The sequence below is a fragment of the Octopus bimaculoides genome, chromosome 10 (assembly GCF_046866305.1).
Source record: "Octopus bimaculoides isolate indiv1 chromosome 10, ASM4686630v1, whole genome shotgun sequence".
Taxonomy (NCBI): domain Eukaryota; kingdom Metazoa; phylum Mollusca; class Cephalopoda; order Octopoda; family Octopodidae; genus Octopus; species Octopus bimaculoides.
The window spans coordinates 9166001-9193609 of NC_142937.1; the positions used below are offsets into that span (position 1 = coordinate 9166001).

Here is a 27609-nt window from a genome sequence, read left to right on the forward strand (position 1 = left end):
AGTAATCAATATAGAGGTTGATAATTATTCTATACACAACTAAGTAAAAGTTTTAAAATGTTGGTGTTTTCAGCATCATCTTCCTTTAATATGTGTTTCTTATGCTGGCATGGGTTGGCTGGTTTAACAGGAACTAGTATGTCAGAAGACAGCCAAACTCTTCTGTTTGCTTTGGCATGGTTTCTATGGTTGGATGCCTTTCCTAACACCAACCATTAAAAGAATATACTGCAAAACCAGCTGGTGAAAGCATTATAATATAAAGTATACAGTAAATCATGTTCTACTTAGTAAGATTAAAAGTAATCAGTAGATATAAAACTAGATGGATACAGTAATGTTGATTATGAGTATTAATGAGAGAGTTGAGGGAAAATACCTCAATAGACTATTCCACATTTTTAATGCAAATATTGCAAGGTCTCACAAATTAATTGAAAAACTTTAACTTGCTATGCAATTAGTAGAAAATGAAAAACTCTCTTTAGTTGTGCTTAAAGGTTAAAAACAACTACAGTAAGAAGTATTACTTGAAAACTTTTAGGAACTATAGACATTGCAATGTAGTCATGTTTAATATATTATATAGTTTTACTGCAGAATCTAGATGTACTAAAAATTCTTGGCACAATGGTTTATGGTTAGGATTTCTGGCTCGTTAACTGTCATCACATTCCACTAAACTCACAGTTCAAACAAGTTATAGCTTACAGTTACATAAAAGATACTACATTACATATTGTTAGTTTGACAACTGTTAAAATTTCTGTTTGCATACAATATATGAGGGGGGTGCTAAAAAGTTCCTGGCTTTGAGTAAAAGAAAATACAAAGGAATCAGTTAAGTACGATTTTATTCGACGCATTCCCCTCTCTGATTCACGTACTTATTGCACTGATCCTTCAGTTTACCTAAGCCCTGTAAAAGAACTCAGAAGGTTGAGCCTCTAACCAGGCCTTTTGTGATACCCTTAAAGCCAGGAATTTTTCAGCACCTGCTTAGGAACTTGAATTGACCAATTTATATTTAAACATTCTTGATCGTTGCCAGTGCCCCTGGACTGGCTTGTGCGGGTGGCACATAAAAGACACCATTTCGAGCGTGGCCGTTTTCGTGCGGGTGACACGTAAAAGCACCCACTACACTCTCTGAGTGGTTGGCGTTAGGAAGGGCATCCAGCTGTAGAAACTCTGCCAAATCAGACTGGAGCCTGGTGTTGCCATCCGGTTTCACCAGTCCTCAGTCAAATCGTCCAACCCATGCTAGCATGGAAAGCGGACGTTAAACGATGATGATGATGATGATTCTTTTGATGGAATAAATATCTATAGTGTCTGAGAAGCAGAATGTTTCTCCCTTAGCTGTAATTAAGAGACCCTGTTTAGTCACCAAACTTTCTAATTCCATATGCTCCAAAGACACAAGGAAAAGTCATGGCTGAATCTTGCAGTGAGGTCATGTCACTATAAAGCAAACATTTTAAGTTGTACAGCTGACCATCAGCCAAAGTTATTGCAGTTGTATCCATTCTCCTTAAAAGGATCTGAAGGAAAGTGCATGTGAGAAAAAAGGAAGTGGTTTGAAGACGTACTTAAAGGAAGTTTGAAAAACTGAGCACCAGTGAATAACCAACACAAGTGGAGATGGACCTCAACAATACTACTTTGACCTGGTATGAATCAGATATCTCACCAATAAAGGCAAACATAGAAAGCAGCACAAAGTGACCAACACTGCATCTCTTCTCCCACGAGACACCATGGCTGGTCTGCTATTAAACTTGTGGGTCCTGCATTAGCCTACATAGTCAAAAGCAGGTTCATTGAAATTAAAGGTAGCGACTGTCATTTTCAACTGAAGAATTGCTAACGAGAATTGATCAGAGGTTTATAAACCTAATTGAGTGTTGTGAGATGTAAATCTGTGTGAACATACTTGATCCAATCAATAAAGAATCCATCATCCCATTAGTGTTTCTCATAACAGTGAGACTAATATTGGAGTGGTAGACATTTGTTAGCCAACAATAAACTCTCTGTCATTTTGGAATGTTACTGAAATCAAAGCCTTGTGAATAGATTTGGTAGATGGAAACTGAAAGAAGCCCATCGTATATATGTATGTTTGTCCCCACAACATCGCTTGACAACCGATGGTGATGTGTTTACGTCCCTGTAACTTAGTGGTTCGGCAAAAGAGACCGATAGAATAAGTACTAGGCATCCAAAGAATAAGTCTTGGGGTTGATTTGCTCGACTAAAGGCAGTGCTCCAGTATTGCCGCAGTCAAATGACTGAAACAAGTAAAAGAGTATCGTTCAATGCAGCAAGCTGGCTGAATTGTTAGCATGCCAAGCAAAAAATTAGCATTATTTCGTCTGCTTTTACATTCTGAGTTCAAATTCCACCAAGGTTGACTTTGCCTTTCATCCTTCCAGAGTAGATAAAATCAGTGCCTGTTGAGCACTGGGGGTTGATGTAATTGATTTACTCAGTCCCATGAAATTGCTGGCCCTGTACCAAAATTTAAAACCAATATATGGGGATTTCAAGCTAGAAGCATCATGTGTCCCTCTTTAAGAGTTTTTGTATTGACTCTTTTTGTCACAGTTTTAAGAGCGGATATGCATATATTTCTGAATAACTGCAAGGTTTCCTTGTGAAAGATATAAATACTGTGCTCGTTTGCAAATGATTAAGCTTCTGAAAGAGCTAATTCTATCTCTGCTCCAGAATTCTCAACTTTTTATAACTACTCATCACTGCCATGTATCTCTTATACAGCTAGACACCTGCTCCTGTATCCCTGTTGTTTGGCCTCACAGTACCTAGCACAAAGTCAACTTTATCAATACTGCAGTGATTTTTCAATCACCATTTTCCTGTATCCATAGCAATTCTGTCTTAGTATGCAGTTGGCCATGGGTACATGTTACTTTCAAAAAACCCAAAGAGACAGAAATGTGGATTCAGCATTCTCATCACCCCTGCTTAATGATTTTCGTCTGCTACTGATGTGTTTGTATTTTTAAACAGAGAACGTCCATAAGTGACATTGTCTCCTGACGAATACCACAGTTAATTTGCCTTTTGTGCTGTATTTTCATCAAGTATGATACACTGATAGCTGTTTTAATCTTATACCAATTCTGTTGTACATAACGGATTTTTATTCAGCCAGACAGCAAGTTGCAACACCAGTAATTTTTCAATTCTTGTTTCCCTACATAAGTATATAAGTATGTTGCACAAATGGCTGTATGTGTTTGTTTACTGTAAGGTACATTAATTTACCAGTTCTGTTTACATTACAAGCCAGAGATCGCCTATTTTCCTTTAATGACCTTTGATAACTGATTTATCAGTGTTTTTTCAACTGCTAAATTCTTGTTTTTTTTATTTTTATTTACTGATAAATTTTCCATTTGAAGATGGTAGCGTTGCTATTACCCACTTGCAGGAAGTAAATAAAATCGAGAAATTCGATGTAAAAAAAATAATAATTGTCTGATGGAATTAAAGAACACTAATAAATCACTAAAACATTTTCAACGTCAAAGTATTAAAATTTTGACAAAATATCCACCACTCGATGGAATTCACAAGATTAAGCGATCTGAACATAGTGTGTTGATTATTTGTCCTGGCTTAAATACAAGGTGATAACTTTTGCAGTACATATGCATATATATATATAAATATATATATCAAAATTAGCAACAGGATATCAAGAAGTGATGCAGCACAACCGTTTCAAGCAACTCCATTTAATTGAATAATGCAATTATTACATCAATTTAAATGCAGGGCTATCCTCAGCTGCATAGATAAATAAATAGAATTTTTAATCAGTCGGACACATTAATATAATTTTACTCGAATGCTTTAACTGAACAAGAAGATGGAAGAAATCGATGTTGCCACTAATGTAGCTAAGAATATACTACACTTCCAAGAAATGTATGAAGTTTGTTGGGGTCATAGCTTGTGAAGGATTGTGGTTCATTTTTAATTTATTAGTCTTTTTATCAACTACTAAATCTAATGATTACATTGTTCAATCAAAGGAAGTCGCTTGAAACGGTCGTACTGCATCACTTCTTGATATCCTGTTGCTTATTTTGGAGTTGTACGGATAATAGCGCACTGATTTGGTGTTTCAACTTAAGTACCTAATTCAACTGAATCTCGATTATTTCTTATTTATAAATATATATATATATATAGAGAGAGATACACACACAAAGCTTCAGCAGTAAATGAATCGAACCAGACTCACGTAGTTGTGTAACAAACGTAACCACATAACCCTTACCTACACCTTTTATGTTCTGAATTCAAATACAAGCTGAGGTAGATAAAATAATTACAAGTCAAGTACTGAGGTCAATCTAACCGACTGTATCTGTCCTCGAAATTCATTGTATTGTACATAACCTAAAAATTGACGGCAGGCATCAAAGGGAATGTCTTAGTTTCCACGTGAAAATACAGAGAGATTTCGAGGTTTTTTTTTTTTTTTTTTTTTTTTTTTAGATTACGGTCTCACATAAATGTCTAGAAGCTTCTCCCTAAGTTTCAATCCGGAATTTCAACTTCAGGGTTCGTTTTGGTAGTGGCTAAATATTATGTCAATATGATCCACGTTATATTAGATAATCTGTGCCTGCCTCTCTCTCTCTCTCTCTCTCTTCAAATCGAAGAAAGGAGATTATGCTGTCATCACCATCTTCATGATTACAAACTACAATTTCGTGAACTCACAGGATACAACTATTTGCCTTTTATACACACACATGCACGTACGAACACACACAGACACAATAACAACAACAACAACAGCCCTTTCAAGAAAATGGACGTTTCAATCTTTTGCTGTGTAAACCTACTGAGCCGTTATGTTCGATATTCACTCTTTGTAACAAACAAAGAAAAGCAATAAAATGTTTGATTGATGTATGACGACAAATCTCACTTCACTGTTCCTTCGTTCTCGCTTCTGAATGATCCTTAAAATTTTTCTACTTCGTTTCACTTTAGTCCTTTCATGTCGATAAAATAAAATATTTATTAAGATGATTTATATTGATGCAATGTATTCTAGATGATAATAGGATTATAAAAGAAGAGTATATTTGATAATTCCTTGCAAGTATTGCTTTTTAAGTTTTGTAAGATAAGAATTGAGAGCTTTCTGGACAGAGGAGTGGAGTGGGGTAGAGGTGTTAAATATTCGATGAATCAATAAAATGGAAATGTAGTTTTAAATTTCAAACAATGAGCAAAAATGTTTGAAGACAATATCAAAAGAAATTTAATCCTTTTGATATCAACCCTCCTGAGATTGCTTCTAGTTCTTTGATACAAACTTCCTGTTTTAAAGCGTTCTAAATTAACATTTTCCTTAAAATTTCATGTTAAATTATGTTCCACTAAGTTAATGTATTGTATTCTTATTTTCGAAATAAATTGAATGACAGAGGGTGCATTTCAACAGAAATATGGTAACAAAAGGTTCAATCAACGTAAGAAACGAAATGTCTTAAAACCATTCTTTATGTAGCCCAGAGAGCTACAACGATGACTGGTGTTGTGTTGTGTACAATTGATGATTTTGTAGTGTACATTTATTTTACAAGTTACAGTCAGTTGAATTTACTCTAATACGTGATTGATACATATTAAACGAGTCAGAGGAGATTCTACAAGGTTGATAGATTTTCTAGAAATAACAACCAAATCTCACAAGCCGTACATTTATCGTGTTAAAAGCCACAAAGACACTGGATAATGAAAAAAAAAAGGAAAGAAAAGGTGGGATGGTCAAAACTGGAACACTTTGGCCATATGTCTCCTCATTTATGGTTGGCAAACATAATGAAAAAAAATTACTTTATCAATGCCACCAAGCGATATTGGATGGTAAAGTTGATCTTTGATAGTCTTTGAAGTTTCAATGTGTAGAGATTAAATAATGTCAACACTATCAATCCTCTTCCTCGGCCACACGAAATATTGTGCTTTTGAGTCAAAGAAGAATATACATTATCGTTATGCTAAAATGGTAGCCAAATCCAGTGATCTAGCGTAGTTTTTTCTAGTTTTTTTTGTTTTTTTGTTTTTTTTTGCCGAGTCTCTCATTCCACTATTGCAAACACAAGTGTATAAAAGTGGTTATCCTCTGTGGTCCGTACAGCCTGCACACCTCCACCCGACATCACTGGCCAAATCATCTAATTTAAAAAGACGCGAGATTGAGGCTGAGTGCGTTTGATTCTAGGCCTCACAGGTCAAAGCTAACCTAGAGCAAAACATTTTGTATTTTGAGTCAAACTAGGGAGCCTCTACGTGTTTGCTTGGTCTGCTAGAAACAGTAACCAAATCTCCTTCAAGTCACACCGTAATATCGAAATAAAAGGAAAGAAACATTGGAAGATATATACTATGTCTGAAAAAAGACCGGGTAGTCATTGCCAAAATTCTTTTGGCCTTAGGTGTGCTAATGCTGACCTGATGCTGAATAATATCGATCATATCATCTGTGTATGATATGATTAATGTGTGAACTTCACTTTGATCTTAGCCAAAAGGCCAAGAAGCGATTTTTGATGTATAAACTTGTTAAAAATGTTCAATATAAACATATATTTAACAACAGGAATTGTACTATCTAACCAAACAGAATTATTTAGTTTTGTCTTTGTTCATTGGCAATAGGCATGATGTGTAGTTCTGGGTTCGATCTCACTGTATAGTACCTTGGATAAATATCATCTATCATGACTTCGAGTCATTCCAGCATTGTAAATAAAACTGGATAGAGAAACTGTGCGGAAGCCTACTAGACAGGATGTACTTGTGTCATAGTTTCTCTTCACTTTCCCGAACCAGTTTCGATGGCCCACCAGAAGTCATAGACACTGCCCTTCCCTCTTTGACTTAGCTATAAAATCATATGGGGTCGGGCTCTGACATTCATGCTTGTAACATTCGATTATATAAGTAGCAGTAATATACTTGGGTAGATTCTAATGAGCAGATCCCTTTCCATTACGCGCGCGCGTGTGTAGTTTTTATGACGGTCTCTTCGAAGGCAGAATGGTGCTTCTCATTTGAAAAGTGGTTAATCCGTTACGAAACATAGTGGGATAATCTCCCAAATTTTTCTGTTTGCAAAAACAATAAGATGCCTTCAAATTTATTTTCTTTCCATAATGTGTTACAAGCTGTAGTTGAACTACATTAAATTTATCTTAGATATATCAGGCTGAGTAAAAAGTAAGCAACGTTTTGAAAAAAGGAAATTCATTACAATATATTTCAACAATGCGAAAATTTTATTCGCCAGAGTAAGTACCATTACAATCAACACATTTTTGCCAACGAGTTACAAGTTTGTTCTAGTAACATAAAAATTTGGAGTTCTGGAGCTGATGAACTCTTTGATCGCAATTTCAGCATCGATTTGATTTTTGAACTCCTTCTCTCGCAGGAAATCAAACTGCTTGAAAAAGTGGTAGTCGGTAGGAGAAAGGTCTGGGGGAGAACTTCGTAGCCAAGTTTCCTCAACTTCTGGAGTGCCATTAGTGAAATGTGTGGTCGAGCATTGTCATGAAGAATGATTGGCCCTCTTCTGTTGACCATTCTGGGACGGAGGAGTAGCAGTTTTTCTTCATTTTGGCAATTTCATGACAATATGTTTCTGCAGTAATGGTTTTTCCGGGTTTTAAGAAGTTATGGTGGATGAGTCCAGCAGTATCCCACCAAAGAGTTACCATAACCTTCTTTTTGAAAAGCTCGGGTTTAGGGAAGGTTTTCGGTGCTTCATTTTGGTCCAACCACTGCAAAGAACGTTTTTTTTTTTTTTCCTTTTATTATTATTGTACAGAATCCACTTTTCATCGCAAGTTACAATACGGTCGAGAAATGGATCGGTCTGGTTACGGAGAAGAAGCTACAGATTTCGTGTCTGCGCATTCAAATCGTATGATACCCATTTGTCGAGCTCTTTTGATTTTCTGATCGCATGCAAATGGTTGCAGGCAGTTTTCTGGCTAACCTGAAGTTCTTTTGCCAGTTCTCGAGAGGATCTTTCTCAATGACGGTCTTTAATTGACCATCATCGATGACAGATGGGCGTCCACTACGCTCACAATCTTCAAGGCTCAGGTTTCCACTGCGAAACCATTTAGACCATTTTTGAACTGACCATTCACTGGTCATTTCTTCACCAAACGTTCTGTTGATATCGCGAGCAGTTTCAGCTGGGTTTTTTTTTTTAAAGTTGAATAGCAAAATTGCTCGAATATCGCGATTTGGCTGTTCCATTTCAGATGTTTATAACGACGGTGAAGGGCAAGTCGATATCTGTGTTATCAGACAATTGCAAAAAAAGAATGTTTTTAAAAAATTCAAAATTCTGCAAAATTCCGGTACATATTCTTCATAGTTCAAAACGTTGCTTACTTTTTACTCAACTTGATATAATGTATTTCATTGTTTTTCTCTTCTTTTTATCCAGGTGATGAAGCTGGTGGAAACTTAGCTGCAGCAGTTTCTCTTAGGCTCGCAGTTGAGACTGCGTTTCCTACTCTAAGAGCTCAAATTCTTATAAGTCCGCCTCTTCAAGCATTTGACTTTCTCACTCCATCGATGCTGTTTCATGACAAAAGTGTTCCGTTTATAATGAGTCGAAGAATGATCACACAGAATTGGCTCAATTATTACCAAGGTCGCACTAAAAATATTGATGAATTTTTGATCAATAACCACACAGCACCTCTTTTGAAAGAATCCGAAGTCTCCCAATTTGTGTCTGTTCGTCAACTACCTGAAAGGTACCAGAAGCAACATACACTTCAAACGTCAACTGACTTTGGTGACGAAAATATTTCTTATGATTTTGAGCCAGTTCTTTTAAACCCATACTTCTGCCCACTGTTGGCACAAGATTTCAAAAAGATACCACAAGCATATATTATTTCGGTGGAATTCGATGTTCTAAGAGATGATAGCTTTCTGTTTGTTGAGAGATTGCGTCAATCTGGAGTGAAAGTATATCACGACCATTTTAACGAAGCCTTTCACGGGATATTAATGTGCGAACATTTTGAAATGAGAGATAAAATCATAGCTTCATTGGTCAGTTTTATTAAAGGCAGCATTTAATAGCAATTTTTCTCCATTAAACATTTAATCAATTGATTACACATAATCGTCCGTGCGTATGATTTACGTGTTTATTCGTGAGAGTGTGTGTATGCATGTACTGACAGCTAATCATTATTTTAAATCAGCAAAAGCACAATTTTTTTATAATTAAAAAAAAATACATGAATAACTATTGTTACTGTTTTTCATTTAGAGTTTGCATGCTTGGGCGAAATTGAACCACCAGCCAGGTGGTTTGAATCCTACCAGTTACACAGCATTTGGGCCTTGGTTAAGACATTTGAATATCATCAACCAAGTCAATCAATTAAAATTTCACATGTAAACCGTGGTAGCACTTTATTATCGATGAGAAGTATCTTGGCTTTCAGTAACCATCAGAGGAAAACTATCTGAAATGGATATTTTTAACGGAGAACGTAGCCTCTCGTCTGCCAAATAGAACAAAAGTCTGAAATAGCACCATCCTTGTGATTTGCAAAAAGCTTTATTTACACATAAACTCACGAACGCGTGCGCACACGCATTCACGAATACAAATTATTCTTCCTATATAACTTTCCACATCTCAGCGTCAGCCTTATGAAACCTAGCCATCTCACATCTAACCTGCTCCGACCCATGAACACAGGCCGCGAGAACATCTCTAAAGTGGTCTTTATAATGTTGCCTCTTTCAGCAACACAAATACACAATCACTGCAATTATCAAACAAAAAATAGATATATAAATAATGTTACAATCACTCCTAAACACGAACAACTCGATACCCGAACCCTTGAACACTGGAGTATGTTTTCGGGGTGCGATTTCGTTTGATTATACACATGGGAAACGCAAAAGCAGGCGGCTACATGGCTTTGTGTTCATTGTTGAAAATAACGATGTCTCTGCCAATTAGCTGAGCCGTAATCTCAAAACTGTGGCAGCCTATCAAACGAAATCGAACCCGCTAAAGCGTACTCGCAAGTTCAAAGGTTTAAGGTTGCTACAAATGTTAGGTTTATATGTTTGCATATCGCTCGTTCTTTACATATTGTTTGCTGTTTGTACGCACCCAATACGTACGGCTTATAGCTGGTCAAGGTGATGTGTAGTGTGACCATCTAATAACGATTCATATCAGAAGGCTGATTTGTACATATAATGTGCCAGTTGGAAAGGAGAGACACAACCGAGTAGAAGGTTTGGAGAACATTTATTCATATATTTACATGCTTCTGTGTGGGTTATATTTTTGCTGTTAACCATGGTGAGGTATCTCACGAACAGCGCTATGTTAGAACCTATGCAGTGTTGCTGGTGCTGTGTACGTTGAGATGTTGCTGACGACGTTGGTGAGAGACATGATGGTGGCGACGAAGATGGTGGTCGTTGTAATGCTGTTGGACAGGTGTTGTCTGGTGTCGTCGCTGGAACTGGCTGTGTCGTGTGGTTGGTGGCTAGACCTTAAAAGGTCTGGAACCAAAGACCTCGAGATAAGGAAAAGTTGAGTTTTTATTAGTAACAGTAAGCTCAAATTGGATTGTGAATAGACTGTCTCACGTGATCTTATTTAGGGACTTCGATTGGCTAGGTTGCATATTGGCGTGATAGAGTAAGGGACAAACCAATCAGAGTGGTGGACACAACAGAGTCCAAACAGCGCCCAAAGATTAGCCGCTACGTTATCATTCGTAAATAAGTACCCGAGAGATAGGTTTCACTACACCTTCATTGCAACAGTGGAGGCTTCTTCTGTCGATAACTTGAGTACGTTAAAGACAAGATTGTCCTGGATACGCGTTGAAACATAGGAATACGTCGAAGTCTACTCCCAGGGATGGGGACTGAGGGGCACGTGCTCCCTCAAGAAAAGAAGCGCACAATTCTAAATAATGTTATTACGCCCTTTTCTCCTGTAACTGTATTCCCTTCTGACCTTGTGCCTTCCCTTCGAAAAATTCCTGGGATCGACCCTAACTCCAATGTGCTAGTGACGAGCTCATTAAACAACTTATTGAATGTTCGGCATGAGTTCTATGCAGGACACTTTCTGTTCTTGCAGAACAAGTATTAGGTTCGTAGACTTGACCAGATGATTTTTTTTTTCATGACATAAAGATCTTCCTGCAGCTTGACATGTATCGTAAATATGTATATCTTAGCGGTATGCGTTAATGTATTGCATGTGTTTGAAAAAAAGCAAGACAGTTACCACAGTTAGTGTCGGCATTAGTCCAAGATTAGGATTAAGAATATAGTTTTAAACTGGGGCTTCGAATCAGAATTAGTATTAAGATAAATGTCTGACTATAAAAATATCGTGGGGTGCTATTTAATGACCGTCTTTTTTTCTTTTTTTTTTTTCAAAAATGTACAAGTGTAACGGATGGTATTAAGTAAAGACTCCTTCTAGTGACTCAATAATTACGTTTTTAGATATAAGCAAGCAGTAAAAAAGAAGTTACATCAATGTATTTATAATAATGATACTAACAAATGCTTGCACATGCATAGAAATAATAAATGCTGACGCAAGTATAAAATGTTACTTGTAAAACCTATGCACATCAAAGAATTTAGATTCTCTTGCGCAAATGAAGTACTACAAGCGCAAGTCAATAACATACTAACAAGTTTGTTGACGAAGCCATAAAACAGTATAGAATATAGAACCAAATTCAATGTAGTAAATATATCAAACAGAAAGCGCATCGAGTTAAACATAAGCAAATTACTATGTATCTTGGTTATAGAATATATGTAAATGTTATCAAACAAACTCGTACACCAGGAGAAGAAAATTAGTAAGCGTTTCACTTAAACGCTTATCATATATTACGGAAACACGAAAATGAAATAAACTCACGAGCAACAACATTGAGCAACATTGAGCAGCATTGAGCAACATTGAGCAATGTTGTGTAAAATTTGTAGATCATTCGTAGGAAACAAGGGTTTTTGGATTTTTTTTTCGTATTTCACTTGGCCACTAAGCTTATCAATACCTACCAATTCGCTTGAATTTTGCAGGAAGGGAGCTGCCACATGACCGCTCGACTTGCTAAAACTACTAACTAAATCTTCGTCAAATTATACCGTATCACTGAAAAATAAAGGATACATTGTACGATGCAGCCTGGATTTTAAAATCGATATGGCCACAGCAAGAATGCTTTTGGTCATAGGTCTACTTGTTCAGGGTAGAGAAAAACGGTAACCGGGCTACGAAATAACAGATCTGCATATAGATCTAAAAATAGCTCACGTCTCATTACTATGAGTCGTACTTCATATACATGCAGGGCCGGATTAAGACCCACAGAGGCCCGAATCGTTCAAAATATTTTGGTGTCCCCATATATATGTAATTCAAAATACAAACAATAATAGACCACAAAATAAATTTTTATTTTTCAAAATAAAACAAAACTAACAGTAAGATGGAAAATTATGTTTATTTTTTAACACTTCCACAATATTTCTATTTTATAAGTGTTCTCTTCTTTTTCAATTGCGAAGTATTTGATCAGATCCTCACTATGTTGCCACGAATACTTCGAAATATATCTCCAATCATATAAACCACTTCGAATATTATTTTATCAAGTTTAAAGTAATTTCTTTTGTGCCGCAAACCATTTACCATTTCTGTGGTGGCCTCCCCCCCCCCCACTTCCCTTGATGTCCTAAGCACATGCTTATTTTGCTTAACGATTAATCCAGCGCTGTATATATATATATATATATATATATATATATATATATATATATATATATATATATATATATATATATATATATATTCAGTATACAATCTACTCTTCGTTTGTAGAAAGCCTTGCTGCTAGTAGAGGTAATGGCTTACTGAACTTTTTACAACTTGTCTTTCTCTGGCTGCTTTCAGAGCACCCTCCTCTACTATTGATTATATTGCCCAGGTAACAGAAGCTGTCTACTACGTCTATAGCACCACCCAAGAATTGAAAGCATTTTATTTTACAACTGATCAGACAATTAAGTATTTTTATACGTTGACTACATACAAAATCTTTATTCTGTCAGTCTGTCTGTGATTCTAGTTTGTCTTTTGTGTACTCATTGTTCACATTGTAAAAATGAGAAACATTCTCAAAGAAAAAAAAAAGCCGATTGATTTGCATCCCTGAATACAATCGATCAGATGCACAGTAAAAATTTATATAACACTTCAGGAATTCTCCGGTTGAAATCATTGATCTTCAGACAGAATACACTCATACTCACGCACGTAAACAATAATGAAATAGTCATACTTGTGTACTTAGGAGACATGCCCCGCCATTACTACCACACAACTAGAGAAGTGCAAGTTTATCATCACGCAAATGCGCACATAAACAGACCAACCAATTCAGATAACCATAAAACCCAAGAGCTCTTTAATACAAAAGAACTTTGTCACTTTGTTAGTGACCGGCTTGGATTCTGGAAAGGAAAGACCTCGAATAAATCTCAAAGAAAGATAACACACACACACACACACACACACACACACACACACACACACACACACACACACATACATACATACATACATACATACATACATACATACATAAATACATACATACATATCTTTTGAATTTGTTGATGGGAAACGTTTTGAATAAGCAAATAAAGCTCTTATTCTATTATGCCAGCCACAGTCTAATGATGCTGACCATCCCAGGAATATGGACTGTCATCTTAAGAGACACGTAAACTGTGGAAACGCGCGTAGCGATGCTTCATATGTTCATAAATTCCATCCAAGGATTATTGTTATTATTATGACATACATACATACATACATATATACATACATACATACATACATACATGCTTTGATGCATACATAAATACATACATAGGATAAGAGCACTCCGTCGGTTGCGACGACGAGGGTCCCAACTGATACGATCAATGGAACAGCTTGCTCGTGAAATTAACGTGCAAGTGACTGAGCAATCCACAGACACGTGTACCCCTAACATAGTTCTCAGGGAGACTCAGCGTGACAAGGCCGACCCTTTGAAATACAGGTACTACTCATTTTTGCCAGCTGAGTGCAGTGGAGCAACGTGAAATAAAGTGTCTTGCTCAAGGACACAACGCGTCGCCGGCAATCGAACTCACGACCTTACGGTCGTGAGCCGAATGCCCTAACCACTAAGCCACACGCCTTCACTACATACATACATACATACATACATACATACATACACATATTAGTTCTTCTTTGAAACGTATAACGCGTTTGATAGCTTGCTGATAATTTCCGCATATTGCAGATCTTCGTGTTGAATGCTCAAGCTATAAATTCTATCCATTATTTGATGCGTATATATAGGTACTGTACAAAACTCGCGAGTTGGACTAAGAAAGAAAGGTTACCAATGGATATTATGACAGAATAACAAAACTAGGAGAAATGTCGTGAGATATCATGACTAAATGTGCCAGACTGAAGACGAGAAACAGCAACAAAGATATGACAGTTAGGAAAATGATACACGTAGTCAGCAATGAGATAGCTGAGTAAAGGAAGTTATCGAAGCGGATGTCATGGAAATTGAACCAGATGAGCCGCGATTCTTCTTGAGAGTGAAACCCAATGTGCTTCCATCTCCAGCAAATATTTAACGACGAGAGTGAAGTAATCCGTCGATGTAGAGGCTATGCATCGACTGCTGCATATTCTGGCAGCACATAGATATTTCCCAAAACAAAAATAGTACAGTAGGATTAAAATTATGAAAATCAATACCAATTTGCGCTTTGTTTTCATCAAGGAAAGCTAGAAAGGGCTACACAGCAGCATAAACAAAAAGGGATCCAAGATTCAAATTTCTAAATAACAATAAAAACTAGATGCAGGAGTATTTGGAAGAAGAGCTCTTGTTTCTAAACCATACAGTTTTAAAATGCATTGGCTTTATAACGTGATCTAATACGACAAAAACTTAGTGATTATTAAACTGACCGTACCTTGGAAATACAACATGGAGTGGGCACGTGAAAAGAAATTCCTAAATGACGAAAGACTTGGACGAGTCGTGTGTAGTACAATTCACCAACAGAGGTGGGATATCGTGGGGCGCTGCGATATACTGGTGTGCCACGAGACGTTGCTATGTGTGTTGCAGTGTAACTTGATTATAACTTTTTTCCCCATGCTTTTAGTTATATTTTCAGTTCAGGTGTGCCGCCGAATTTTGAAAAGAATGTAAGAGTCCCACAAGTGAAAAAAGGTTGCGGAGCATTGGCTTAGCAGAATAGTTTGTAAAATATAGAGTAAAACAGAGAAATGTTTCGTCATTGACATGACAACAGAATTAGAGAGGACGATAGCAAAAGACAAATTCCTAACAAGTAGTACAACAAAATTGTTGATGTATGGTTGGTGTGGTTACAGCTGTACACGGTATAAATGAAATGAGTTGGGTAAAAAGCATGTTACCGCGTAGGCCAAAAGAGGCTGAGGAGAACAATACAGGGTGCCGGTGTAATATGTGATCTACATGCCATTGTGATCTGCAGCAACTTAAATCTAGACTAGCTTGTGATTTGCAATTATACTTAGAGGAGTTAAACAGAGTTCATAGCGTCTGAGAAATTCTATTGCAGCTTCTTCATCTCGAATAACCTGTGTGTAAAATTATTTTGCTCTCATCACAACTTCTTTCAATGGGCTCCGGATAAAAAGTGTATAAATCATAAAAGTATTTTTTGGTTTATATACCAAACCAACTGGAAGTCGAGTAAATAGATGAATTTTGAATGTAGAACAGAAAGTCGGTGTGGATCACAAACTATACCAATTGAACTGATGTAGATCACAAGGTATACCAGAAACATGTATGTAGATCACATACTACACCGGCACCCAATACTGTTGAAGGTGCCTAAATCCTTGTAACAGATGACGAAGTGAATGCTCCAGAGAACAAGTTGTATATGAAATACGATAATAATGTTCATGTGTGTAGGTGTTTTGGAGAGTTTATTTGTTAATATGAATGCACACCTGAAGAATAACTTAAAACGTTACGTTTGTAAATCCTTCAGCGATTTTTTATGACGTCACGAGCTCTATGGTGATTCGTCATGTCACGTAACACTTTGTTTTTTGAAACTAATAAGGAGAAACACGAGCAGTTTGGATTTTTACTCTACAAGTCAACATGGGTAAGCAATATTCATTCTTTTGAAAATCTCTGAGTTAATTGAGAGGGTTTCAGTAAATAATCTACTGATTAAATTTGATTCCGGCCGGAAATTTAAATTCAGAAAGCGAAGGGGTAAAACTTAATGTCTATAATTGTTGCTGTTGTTGTTATTGTTGATGACGTTGTAGCTATTGTTCTTTTTGTTCTTTACCCAGTAGTAGAACAATACTTCATGTGTCTGTTTTGCTTTTAAGATGGTAAGAAGTGATTTGAGAGTGACTAGCTGTTATTTCTAGCAGCTAGAGCTCCCTCGTTAGTTCGTAATTACATAGTCATTTAGAACTTTCAGTTTATGTGATTAATTACGGTAATCATTTAAATTGCATGCTGTGTTAATAAAGACTCTTTGGCGCGTGTTGGATCGTTAACACACGATCACTTCATTACATCTAAAGATGACCGCTGATAAATAACATTTTGTAATTATATCGAAATATTCTCATCAGATAAATTATCTGTTTGCTATTTGTTTTTCGCGTTGTTGTTGTTGTTGTTGTTGTTGTTGTTGTTGTTGTTGTTCTTCTTCTTCTTCTTCTTCTTCTTCTTCTTCTTCTTCTTCTTCTTCTTCTTCTTCTTCTTCTTCTTCTTCTTCTTCTTCTTCTTCTTCTTCTTCTCTCCTACATTTAGCGATATAACAGGATTATAATTCTTTCGTTTCTGTATTTGGTTTGTAAATTTCGTTGTATCTTAGGAGGGTCATTAGGCCAATAGTAAATACACGCACTGGTTCTATTTCATTTCTTTTTTTACTATTAGTCAAGTAGTTAACCATTTAACCAATTAGTATATCGATTGATTAATCGTCCGGTCAATCAATCAACCAATCGGATCTTTCTGATTCGGCGGACACCATTTTTTATTTATGTTTTATTTAGTGTGTTTTCTACCTATAAATATATTTGCATAATTAAAACAAGATTAACTTTTTAACATAAGGGAAAAGTTATCGCATTCTGTGTATTTATATGTATGAAATTAATATAAAAATATGTTTTCACAGAATAAATGTGTTTACATAATAGTTTAACTGAAAATATATTGGTAACCGTATTCATAAGGTAAGTTTGATATAACGTAAGTCAGAAAGAGAGAAGGAGGATCACATGTTAGTTCGAGTTTTTCTATTGAAAAACGTGTTAGTGTATGTATTTCTCTGTTTTGCGGCTAAAAGAGGTTTTGTAGTTGAAGAAACAAAAAAAAAAAAAGAAAAGAAAACAATCAGATTTAACTAAGTAGGAGCCGGTTCACGCTGATCTTCAGCCATTGAAACTTTGGGTAATTTTTCCTTACTTAAAAACATGTATGGATTAATGAATAATAATATATTATTTGAATATTTACCATACAGAATAAAAGGAAGCGCAGATAAGAATCGGTTATTTTGATTATTTATGAGTAGCCTTTTAAAGAGAATGATGTTGAAAACCATTTTCTTTTATTTATTGTTTACTCTCCTGTTTTATTTTCAGATCACTCCCTAGATAACCGGCGAAGAATAAAACTGGCGAAAATGATTATGTACCTTATGAAAGAAAATGACACACAGCGAATGAAAAAGTTTCTTAGCAGATATACCAAAAAACAAAGACAGGAGATCGTTTCAACAAAATTAAACGGTTCTACTATTTTGTTTAATGCTTCCAATTCAGGAAATTTCGAACAAGTGTGTTATTTAATTCAAGACTGTAATGCTAATGTGGAACAGAAAGGAAAATATGGCCGTATAAAATGTACTCCATTGTGGATTGCAATTCGGCGCAACCATTTCTCAATTGTAATAATGCTTGTAGACTATGGTGCTGATGTAAACACCCACGCCAATGGTGGTCGGAGCGCTCTTAGCATTGGTTGCAAAAATCTAAAGATTGCTAATTTTTTGTTACGTCGAGGTGCTGATGTTAATTCGATCGACGAACTAGATCGATCATGTTTAATGTATTCAGTGTACCATTTGAATATGTGTTGCTTACTTTTATCATATGGTGCTAATATAAGTCAGACAGACATCAGCAGCCGGAGTTCACTCCACTTTGCTGTCAAAAGGGGTCATTTAAAAATCGTTGAACTCTTTGTCGTCAACAGTGCTGATTTACATCTTGAAGACGTCCAAGGAAACACACCACTACAATTAGCTTCTTTAAAATGTCGTATAGCCATTACTGAATATCTTATACAGACAAACGATTACTCGCCAGAACATGTGGCCTGTGCTTACGAGCTTCTCGGTAGCCAACTTCTGATTGTAAGACACAACTACCAACGAGCTATCGATTTCTGGTCGAAAGCTCTGCAATTACGCCAGACTAATCCGAATGGCATTCTCAAAAAAAACATGCATCCGGATCATGCAAACACGATGTGCATTCTTGGAACTGAATTTGAAACTCTAAGTGATCTTGTAAAAATTACTCAGAATTTAAATGATATGTGGACACAAGCATTACTAGTCCAATTCAGAATCCTTGGACCTATGCATTCTACAACGATAAACTCGTTCATTTTAAAAGCGTACGACTTTATAAACCGACAAGATATCAGCTTGGGAGTGGATTTACTGACTTGTATATTTTATTTCTTCCAATATTATAATAATCCTTTTAAAGAGGTCATTTTCAACGTGATTGAAACTTTCAGTTCTTTGTTTAAAATTCGAAACAAAAAAACTCATGATGTACATGTTTCTCATCTCCTCGCATTTTTCCGCTGTATCATCCATCATATAACCACTCGCGTAGCAGTCTTTCTTCAAAAAATTAAAATTAAATGCAATAAATATAACTCTACAGACGTTGAACGATATCTTGTCGAAACGTTACGATTCACAGATTACATTATGGATTTCGATTTAACAGCAAATCAATTGCTGAACTTGAAGAAGTTACTATACAGCCTTATTGTCCAACAGCTTCGAGGCATGGGCCAAACGAATATGTTGCATCTCTCAATCCGTATGACTTCTTCGACGCGTCTCCTGGCCATTCTCATTGAATGTGGCGAAAACGTCGACGCGACTGATGACAGAGGTAACACGGCCATACATTATGTGATGGAACATCACGATTTCTTTCAGAACAGCCTCCTCAGGTGCTTAATCAATTATGGATGCCATGTAGACATGGTGAACAGCGAAGGGCACTGCACACTAGAGTACTTGCAGCATTTATTACCTTATCCACTTCAGCACATGAAACTCCAGTGCTTTGCAGCAAGAGTGATTAGACGAAATACTATCCCGTACCAACATTATGTTCCCAGCCACCTGGAAGAGTTCATTGCTTGTCACGGTTGATTTATTAATTGTAGAATTAACAACAACAGCACTAATACTAATATAATAATAATAACAATAATAATAATTATGTTCTTTTTATTTGTCAATAGGGCCACAAATTACTGGGTATTATAAGGAAAAATTGCAAAACTGTTGCAGTTTAAGCAGAATCAATTAAAGAACAAAAGCCAATTACAGAAGAAAAAAAAAGAGGGGTTAAGTAGGCCATTCTAATGGAGGACGGTCAGTTCAAGTCAGATACGACCCCTCAGATGTCATATTACACTTATTGCCAAGGGTAAGTTTTCTTTCCTGGCTGTATTTTCCGATTCACTTGGGCCATACTTACCACTCTCAGGCAGCTTTCAGAAAATGTTAAGAGGGCAACAGCTCCTTCTCCACCCTCGCCCCTCTCTCTAAATGGATCTTGAAGAAGTTGAGAAGGAATGTGTTAGTCCTCAACCCTTTTCAGTATTGTCCATCATCCGGTCTTTATCTCTTCAGCTACCAAACAGAATATATGCCGACTGGCCTTTCCAGCCGAAAAGCGAATAATAAGACCCAGCTTTACACAAAACAACTACTGTTCGACGAAATACCACAAAAATCAGCAATGCTCGCACACTAGATAAATATGTGCAGAACAGATTCGTCTCTCTTTGTGCGTCTGAGACAAGCTGGCGATCCATCTACATCTACAAGATTTATACCGAACAGGCCACACCAGGCTAGGATTTTCTCGAAGTTGTTCATTGTTCCTGCGCTGAAAGTCTTCTAGAATAGACTTCACACTTCATCTTCGACGTCCAAAACCTCCCCAAGAGCGTCTTCATTCATGCTCGTCACTACCCTTTATAGATCGCAAGGCATCCACCAATTGCATTGCCTGACTGGTAGCGGACTGTGAGAATTTGATGATACTGATGCCAGGTGCCCAAACTTGCTCTACATTTTACTCAGAACTGTGCTTTCGTCTTGAACACAAACTGTGAGAAAAGGTACTCACAAACGGCGATCGCACTTACACGCCGCCAAAGGATTTTTGCAAATACCAAAATCTCAGCGTACATGCTTTTGGATCATCATCTACGGCATACCGATCCATGGGTATTGGTGCCAGATGAACATTCTGGTATCGGAAAGCATCCCTCTTTCAAAAAGTAAAGGAGCTGTCGCTTTAATCTGGTCGAATGCAAACTGGAGTAAAGTAAGACAAATGTTAAAATATATAGGGGAAATTTAGGCATTCGCAATATTTTCCATATCTTTTTGGGTTGGCTACTACGATTATAACCCTATTCCAGTACCATTCCACCTGGAAGTTTGGAAAGTATCAGATCACAACCACTTTAAGGTAAGTTTGTTCAGCGACAGGTTACATCATCGCTACTGATTGGTACGGACTTGCTTTTGAAGTGGCTGGGTTGCAAGCTAACTGACTGGTCAGTGCTTGTTCTTATCCTCTCATATTCCTCCAGTGTGGTTCTGAATTCCTCAATTTTTGATGTGATCGATACTATGACGATGACGTCATCTTCGTAAGTTGATGCTTCACTCCAAAACGTTTGAGCGGGGTGCCACATAACACTTTTATCTTGCACAGAAATAGTTTAAGAATCAAAGCACAAAAGAGCAGTGAACTAACAGATGTGTGTTTCAATTTGGTTCCCATATGAGGTTATGTAATCTAACCACCGTGCAGATGCAGCTGAACATTGAAACGATCGAGTGCACTCAGTACAGCTGCTAGATAGAGATGGCTGACCCATTCATGCGACTTATTGTATAAAATAGTTTGTCATTCATAGATCTTCCCAAGATTGCACAGGTTAGTGAAGACTCGACAATATTAAAGATTACAGCTATCGATCTTGTCGAGAGCACCTTGACTAAAATGTTGAACTCTGCATGCAAGCAGAGTTATAGGTTTGAAATTAATGTCGATATTTCACTTGTTCTCATCCTTTTCCAGTAGCATTCTAGGACTAGGAATGCTGACAACTACAATAGCGATAAATATCTGCCACTACCGTAAAGAATAAGTATAGCAGTGTTCATAAATTTCATAGTGTAAACCATCAAAACTCGTCGATTTGCCCCTCACAACAATATGCTGGCAGTCGTATCTCAACTGCTTTCATCGGCTTTTCACAGCACTCCACTTCCCCTAGAGAGAGTCATAGTAGGTAGGTGATGTGTCTGTTGAAGGCTATTTTTGCCGATCCCTCAACTTCCCCCAAAGAAAAGAGGCAGGAGAAATCTCGATATATAATTGTACATACCTTCTCGGGGCAAATAGTATGCGTCCTCACTGTCTCTTAAATACTAGTTTGTAGATTGTTTGGCGCACCTTTGCCATCTGATTCACCGAACACACTCCTTCGGCTTATAGCGCGTGTCTTAGCTAAGACAATGCAACGTTCGTACTTCGCATCAAAGAAAAGATGAAGCGCCATTTTCATCGCTTGCACAGTTGTTGCAAGGTCATTCATGATCACTTATTCTAATCGGCTAAATAGATACCTCTATAATCAACGGTTACCTATGCCACGTCTTAGCTAAATTCCATTAATTCTACTCTAATGGATCCCTTCAAACATACCTGCCACTGATTGTTAGAGATCGACCTGTTAACTTCACTTTAATTATCTCACCAAGCTTTCTCAGCTTTCATATAGTGAGTTTCTGTCGATGAAATCGATCTTGGTTGACACCCAGAACACAGACTGTGGTCTCTGCAGTCAATACAAACCTGTGGACTTCTTACGATATCCTTATAGATACGGTTTATTCAAGATTGTAATTGCAGATTCGGGAAATCCAGTCGGTACATGTGTTTACTGCCCAGAGACCAGTGAGGTCGTGGAGTTTGTTTTTGTTGATGTTTATCTTCTAATTGTTGGTTTTGTTGTTGCTGTTTATACTGTTATTATTATTTTGTGCTGCTTTTGTTGAGATGGTGCCGGTTTATAGTCCGGTGTGATCTGTAGCATCGCGTCACTTTCTGTTTTCGGAAAATTGGATGGTCCAGAAAGTTGGCTTCTTTCTTCTCCCTCCTAACGTCAAAAGTTTTGTATCCTGTCTCTTTCTCTTTCGATAACTAATTGACGAGGACTGAGGAAAGTTGAAAGAAGCGGCCTGATGATATGTGTGGACTTGTGTTTTGTTTGTGTGTTTCCCCTCACCACTTCGTTTGACGGTTATCATTGCAAGTGTTTCGTTATTGGTTCCAGTGTCTGCCGATGTTAGTGTGATTTCTTTTGATTGTTAGAGTTGTGTTAGCAGCAGTGCAGATCTTTCTTGATCGGCTTCAGCCACGGGTTGGTGTTGTCATAGGGGTGGCACCTGCACCTTCTACTTTACACCACAATGAGCTGTTGGAAATCCTCTTAGCCCCTTCCATGGCGTATGTGTTCCCCCTTAACTGGACGGGACGCCGGTCCATCGCAGCTTTTTACTCAAGAAACAGGAAGAAAGAGTGAGAGAAAGTTGGGGTGAAAGAGTACAACAGGGGTTACCACCACCCTCTGCCGGAGCCTCATGGAGATTTAGGTGTTTTTGCTCAATAAACACACACAACGCCCAGTAACAATGAGCTGTTGGATGCTGTTTAATAGTATTCGAGACAATGTTTCCATTTCCTCACTATATTGTAATTTTAATTTTTAGTTAATTAAGATTTCGCAGTTATTACCCCTTTGTCTTGCCTATATTTCCTTAACATTTAATCTGCGTTGCAAGTTCAAATATATAAAGAGTGAGGTCCAATCAAATCCAGGGACTGAAAGACATCAAGATTAACATATTTGATATGCTTCTTGTAAAACTGCGCCTTTTATAACGGTGCTTTTCTTCCGTATGTTAGCTGAGCAACAATGCGGTGAATGGTATTTTTATTAAGTGTTTACATACATTCATGTAGTCTCTACTGAATCTACCGCTGGAACATTAGCAAAAGGTCTTCCATGTATAAGACGCAGATGTTTCTTACTTTGTTAGTTTCTCTTATAAACACTTGGATCCTTTCAAATTAATGTATACTGTGCCTCTCTACTATATGATTTGATAATGTCATGTAATTGCATAAGCATCTTCTATGCTGGTGAACATGTACAAAAATATTTTTAAAAAGACCTTTGGAAAACTAAAGATATGCCTAAAATACATTTGGTTTTCTATACAACGCACACTCACACACAAATATGCACACGCAGAAAGATGTGTGTGTGTGTGTGTGAGAGTGCGTGCGTGCGTACATGCATGTGCGCATATGTGCATGCGCGCGTGTGTGCATGTGCGTGCGTGTGTGTGTGTGTGTGTGTGTGTGTGCATGTGCGTATGCGCGCACGCCCGTGTGTTTAATGACACAGTAAATTCTGACTAGTTGAGGAGACCAAATTTTGCGGTCCAACTGGTTGATATGTGGTGAGCTAAAACCCATAAATCAGTTTGCGAGGTTCGACGTGTATACTGTTATCAGTATAGCTCTCCAGTTTGTTTTCGATGTAAGCTGTGTATGTTCTGCGGTCAGTTTGTCTTTCTGATATGTTGAGGCTTGTGGTAAGTCATAACTATGAAACAGAGGTGAATTATTTAGTGTACGTGAGTACATGAATGGTAAAACAATGAAATATTGTAATGATATAATGATATAATATTAATTTAATAGTATAACATTATTATAAAAAAATAATAATCCAATAATGTACTAATAGAATAATATAGCAATATTTTAAAGTAAAGTATGCAAAATATGATTGGTAGAGCGATGAAAGATGAAGTAAATTGATGACAGAGAAGTTCTTCTGTATAACATCGAAGGATCAGAACCTATCTCCTTCTGCCCGCACAGACCAAAATACGTAACAAAACAAATTAAAATTTGAAGACCACCAGTCCATATACAAAGTGAAAGAGCACTAAAAACAGAATCAACCTCTCTCACACACAAGTACGTATGTGTATTAAAACACACACACTATACATATACTCATTTTATAAGGAAATTATTAGAGTAGACAATTGCTTAGAAGTTTCGGCTTAGTAGCCGTCATTGGTCTGTGAATTAGCATATTCTCCCAAACTTTATACTTTTAGAGACTGAAGCTTCATCTACTGGATGGATCTAAAGTTTTGCTAAGCAGTAAGGTTCTGCAAAGTTTCATCAAAAGACCGAGCTGGAAAATTTATTACTAGAATAAAACAAACAGCAAACATCAGCATAAATCCAAAATACGGATTCAAGACAGTCAGATGCCCATCACCTAATACCTTACTACAATTATTTGATGATCAACTATTTTCAGTGATAGAAAACATAAGTTTTAACACGAGAACGAACACCTTGCAGAATATGCTCAAGCAGAAAATTAACTAGCTCAAAGCCAAAGCCAATAAAAATTTATCATATTTATAAAGACAGACAACGTCATCTAAAGTCAACTTTCTTATTATTGTCTCCTTTCTCAGTCAATCTCTAACACTAAAACTTAGGTGTCTTTAAACGGTATAAACATTCCACCAAAAAACGTAGCCGCTAACTTGAAAATTAAAGCTAGAGTAGATATCTTAACACCTAGAGGCCTATACACCACAGTGAAAGACCATAAGCTTAATATCACGAACAAGCCATTTGTCAGACTAATAAATTCTCCTAAATACGATTTAGGTATCATTAGCTAAGAAAATTATTCGCATATTCATATTCAAAATAAAAACACTTGGCTTTATTTCTCTGAAGTAACACATGTGCTTTAATAAAATATTTCAAAAAGAACCCAAACAGAAATAAGTATCATTTTTACCATTTTGACATTAAGGATTATTAAGCAACGTTATCAGAACCAGCACTTATCGCCCCTCTGAACTTTAGCAAATCAATTATGATTATCAAAATCTCAGAAATTGAGATTATATTACAAAGTAGAAAATCTCTCCTCTTCCCCGACAGAGCATGGTGGGAAATAAAATAAATAACGAACCATTTCAAGTGAGCATGGATAAAAAAAATTTCACACCAAATACCCCCTGATTTCTGGCGTACTTTGTGTTCTGTATTAGACATACGCAAAAAGTAATTCAAAAGATAATGTCACTTAACACAAAGAAAAATGTTTCTCACTAAATGAATTAAGTATTAACAAATGAGGTAACAAAGCAGTCTTAATAGAATTATTAGATAAGTGTTCGCTATTTTCCTTTAACAAAAAAGAATTAGGCATATGCAAATGAAGTAAAACATTTTTGTGACTCGAGATAACAGTCAAATGCAGTGTTATTATTATTATTATTATTTCATTATTATTTTTTTTGCAATGAAAGATCGAACACTTATAAATGTGATAAAAATGAGATAAAATGTTCATCGTTATCTTCTTATCCAAGGAAAATTATTTGCAAATGAGGTATAAAGGTGTCTTTGCGAGAAACAGTAGCCAAAATTTCGTTGTTTTTTCACGAAAGAAAATTTAGTGCTTGGAATATAAAGAAAATATTGTGAATTGAAAAACAATGATTTTTTAAGAAGAATACATAGGCGCGAAATTTCCTCGTTCGACACCAAAGAAGAGTGTGATCATATCTTTCGTTAGTTTCCTGTCAACAACTGTCTGTCGGAGTCTTGTCATAACTACTTTCAAGTGGGAAACGCTTTATTAGCTTCGGAGGGCTCAGATTAGCACAAAGACAATAATTGCAGAAAGGTTAGGTGAGTCACGTAACTCTCTAAGGCAGCACACCGCAACCAAGATGCTGCGATACACTGGTGTGCCACGATGCTAGATGTGCCGCAGTGTAAACTGAATATAATTTTCCCCCTATACTTTTAGTTATAATTTTAGTTCAGGTGTGCCACTGAAGTTTGAAAAGAATGTGTACCGCAAGTGAAAAAAGGTTGTGGAGCACTGCTTTAGGGAAAACAAACACAGTTTGACTTAATTTATGTTTGATTCAGAGGTATGTAAAATTACTGATTTGCGGCAATAAATGAATGAATAAATAAATTGATAAACAAAGCCATTCAGAATTAAATGCGGAGTTAAGTGGTTTAGCGTAAAGTGGTCCGAGGTTTGCGGATTATAGGGCCAACGGTCAAGAAAAAAATTTGCTGAAAGAAGACTGTCGTATATATATATATATATATATATATATATATATATATATATATATAATTATAAAGATTATATATTTGTTCGCTACTACGTTATTAGCAGAATATACCATACGTGTGTGTGTGTGTATATATCGTCTATTGTGCTTGAAGGTGCATGCAGGCTTGCAGCATATCCTGTGCATACATATTAGTGATGGTGATTTTGCATCCATCAACAGATGTGTAGTGCTCTTAAAAAGTGTTTTACTATAAGCACCGAGCATTCCATTATAAGCACTAAGCATTTCACTATTTACTCACTCATGTATATGTACTACACACAGAGGCGAAGCCAAGTTCTAAAGTTAGGCGGAGCGAGCACATAGAAAAAGGCGCTGCGACACATACTAATTTTAAACTTATTTCTCTAATATTACGCGAAATATTTCATTAGTTATAATATAAACTGTATTAACATTCATTAATTTCATGTTTCAGGTAACTAAAGATTTTTTAAAAAAAATGTTTAAAAGGCTCCAATTTTGAAAAATGTGCTCGGGGTGGGGGTGGGGCGGTCGCACCCGTTGCTCCCCTATTAACTACGACACTGATTACCCATCAAAACTAAAGCAGAACGATGTTTGTTTGTCGTCAACTCAGTGATTATTAACTTTTCTGGGTTTATTTGTAACATTCATCTTTTCACTGTGTATTATTTTCTCGGGGTGGAAAACAACGCCTGTCACCGTATGTATTATTCATAATGATCGGTATAGTTCGTTACAGCAAAATTGATTTATCGATCAGTAGGGAATGTAAATACAATAATTATCAGACATTCTCTC

At 36.6% G+C, this 27609-nt stretch overlaps 2 protein-coding genes across 6 annotated transcripts in view; both read left to right on the top strand.

Annotated features, from left to right (window-relative positions):
• Positions 1-9340, top strand: part of LOC106868898 (deacylase AADAC) — a 50010-nt gene extending 40670 nt beyond the window's left edge. For all 5 annotated transcript variants that reach the window (XM_014914619.3, XM_014914469.3, XM_014914394.3 and 2 more), the window contains exon 7: positions 8522-9340. In XM_014914619.3, the coding sequence (XP_014770105.1) occupies positions 8522-9168 (647 nt within the window). In that variant the 3' untranslated portion in view covers positions 9169-9340. The remainder of the gene's footprint in view (positions 1-8521) is intronic.
• A 6919-nt stretch (positions 9341-16259) lies between these two features.
• Positions 16260-19762, top strand: LOC106868649 (protein fem-1 homolog CG6966). The gene is made up of 2 exons (XM_014914055.2): positions 16260-16362; positions 17873-19762. The coding sequence occupies exons 1-2, from the start codon at positions 16359-16361 to the stop codon at positions 19690-19692; spliced, it is 1824 nt and encodes a 607-aa protein (XP_014769541.1). The 5' UTR covers positions 16260-16358; the 3' UTR covers positions 19693-19762.
• Positions 19763-27609: the final 7847 nt, after the last annotated feature.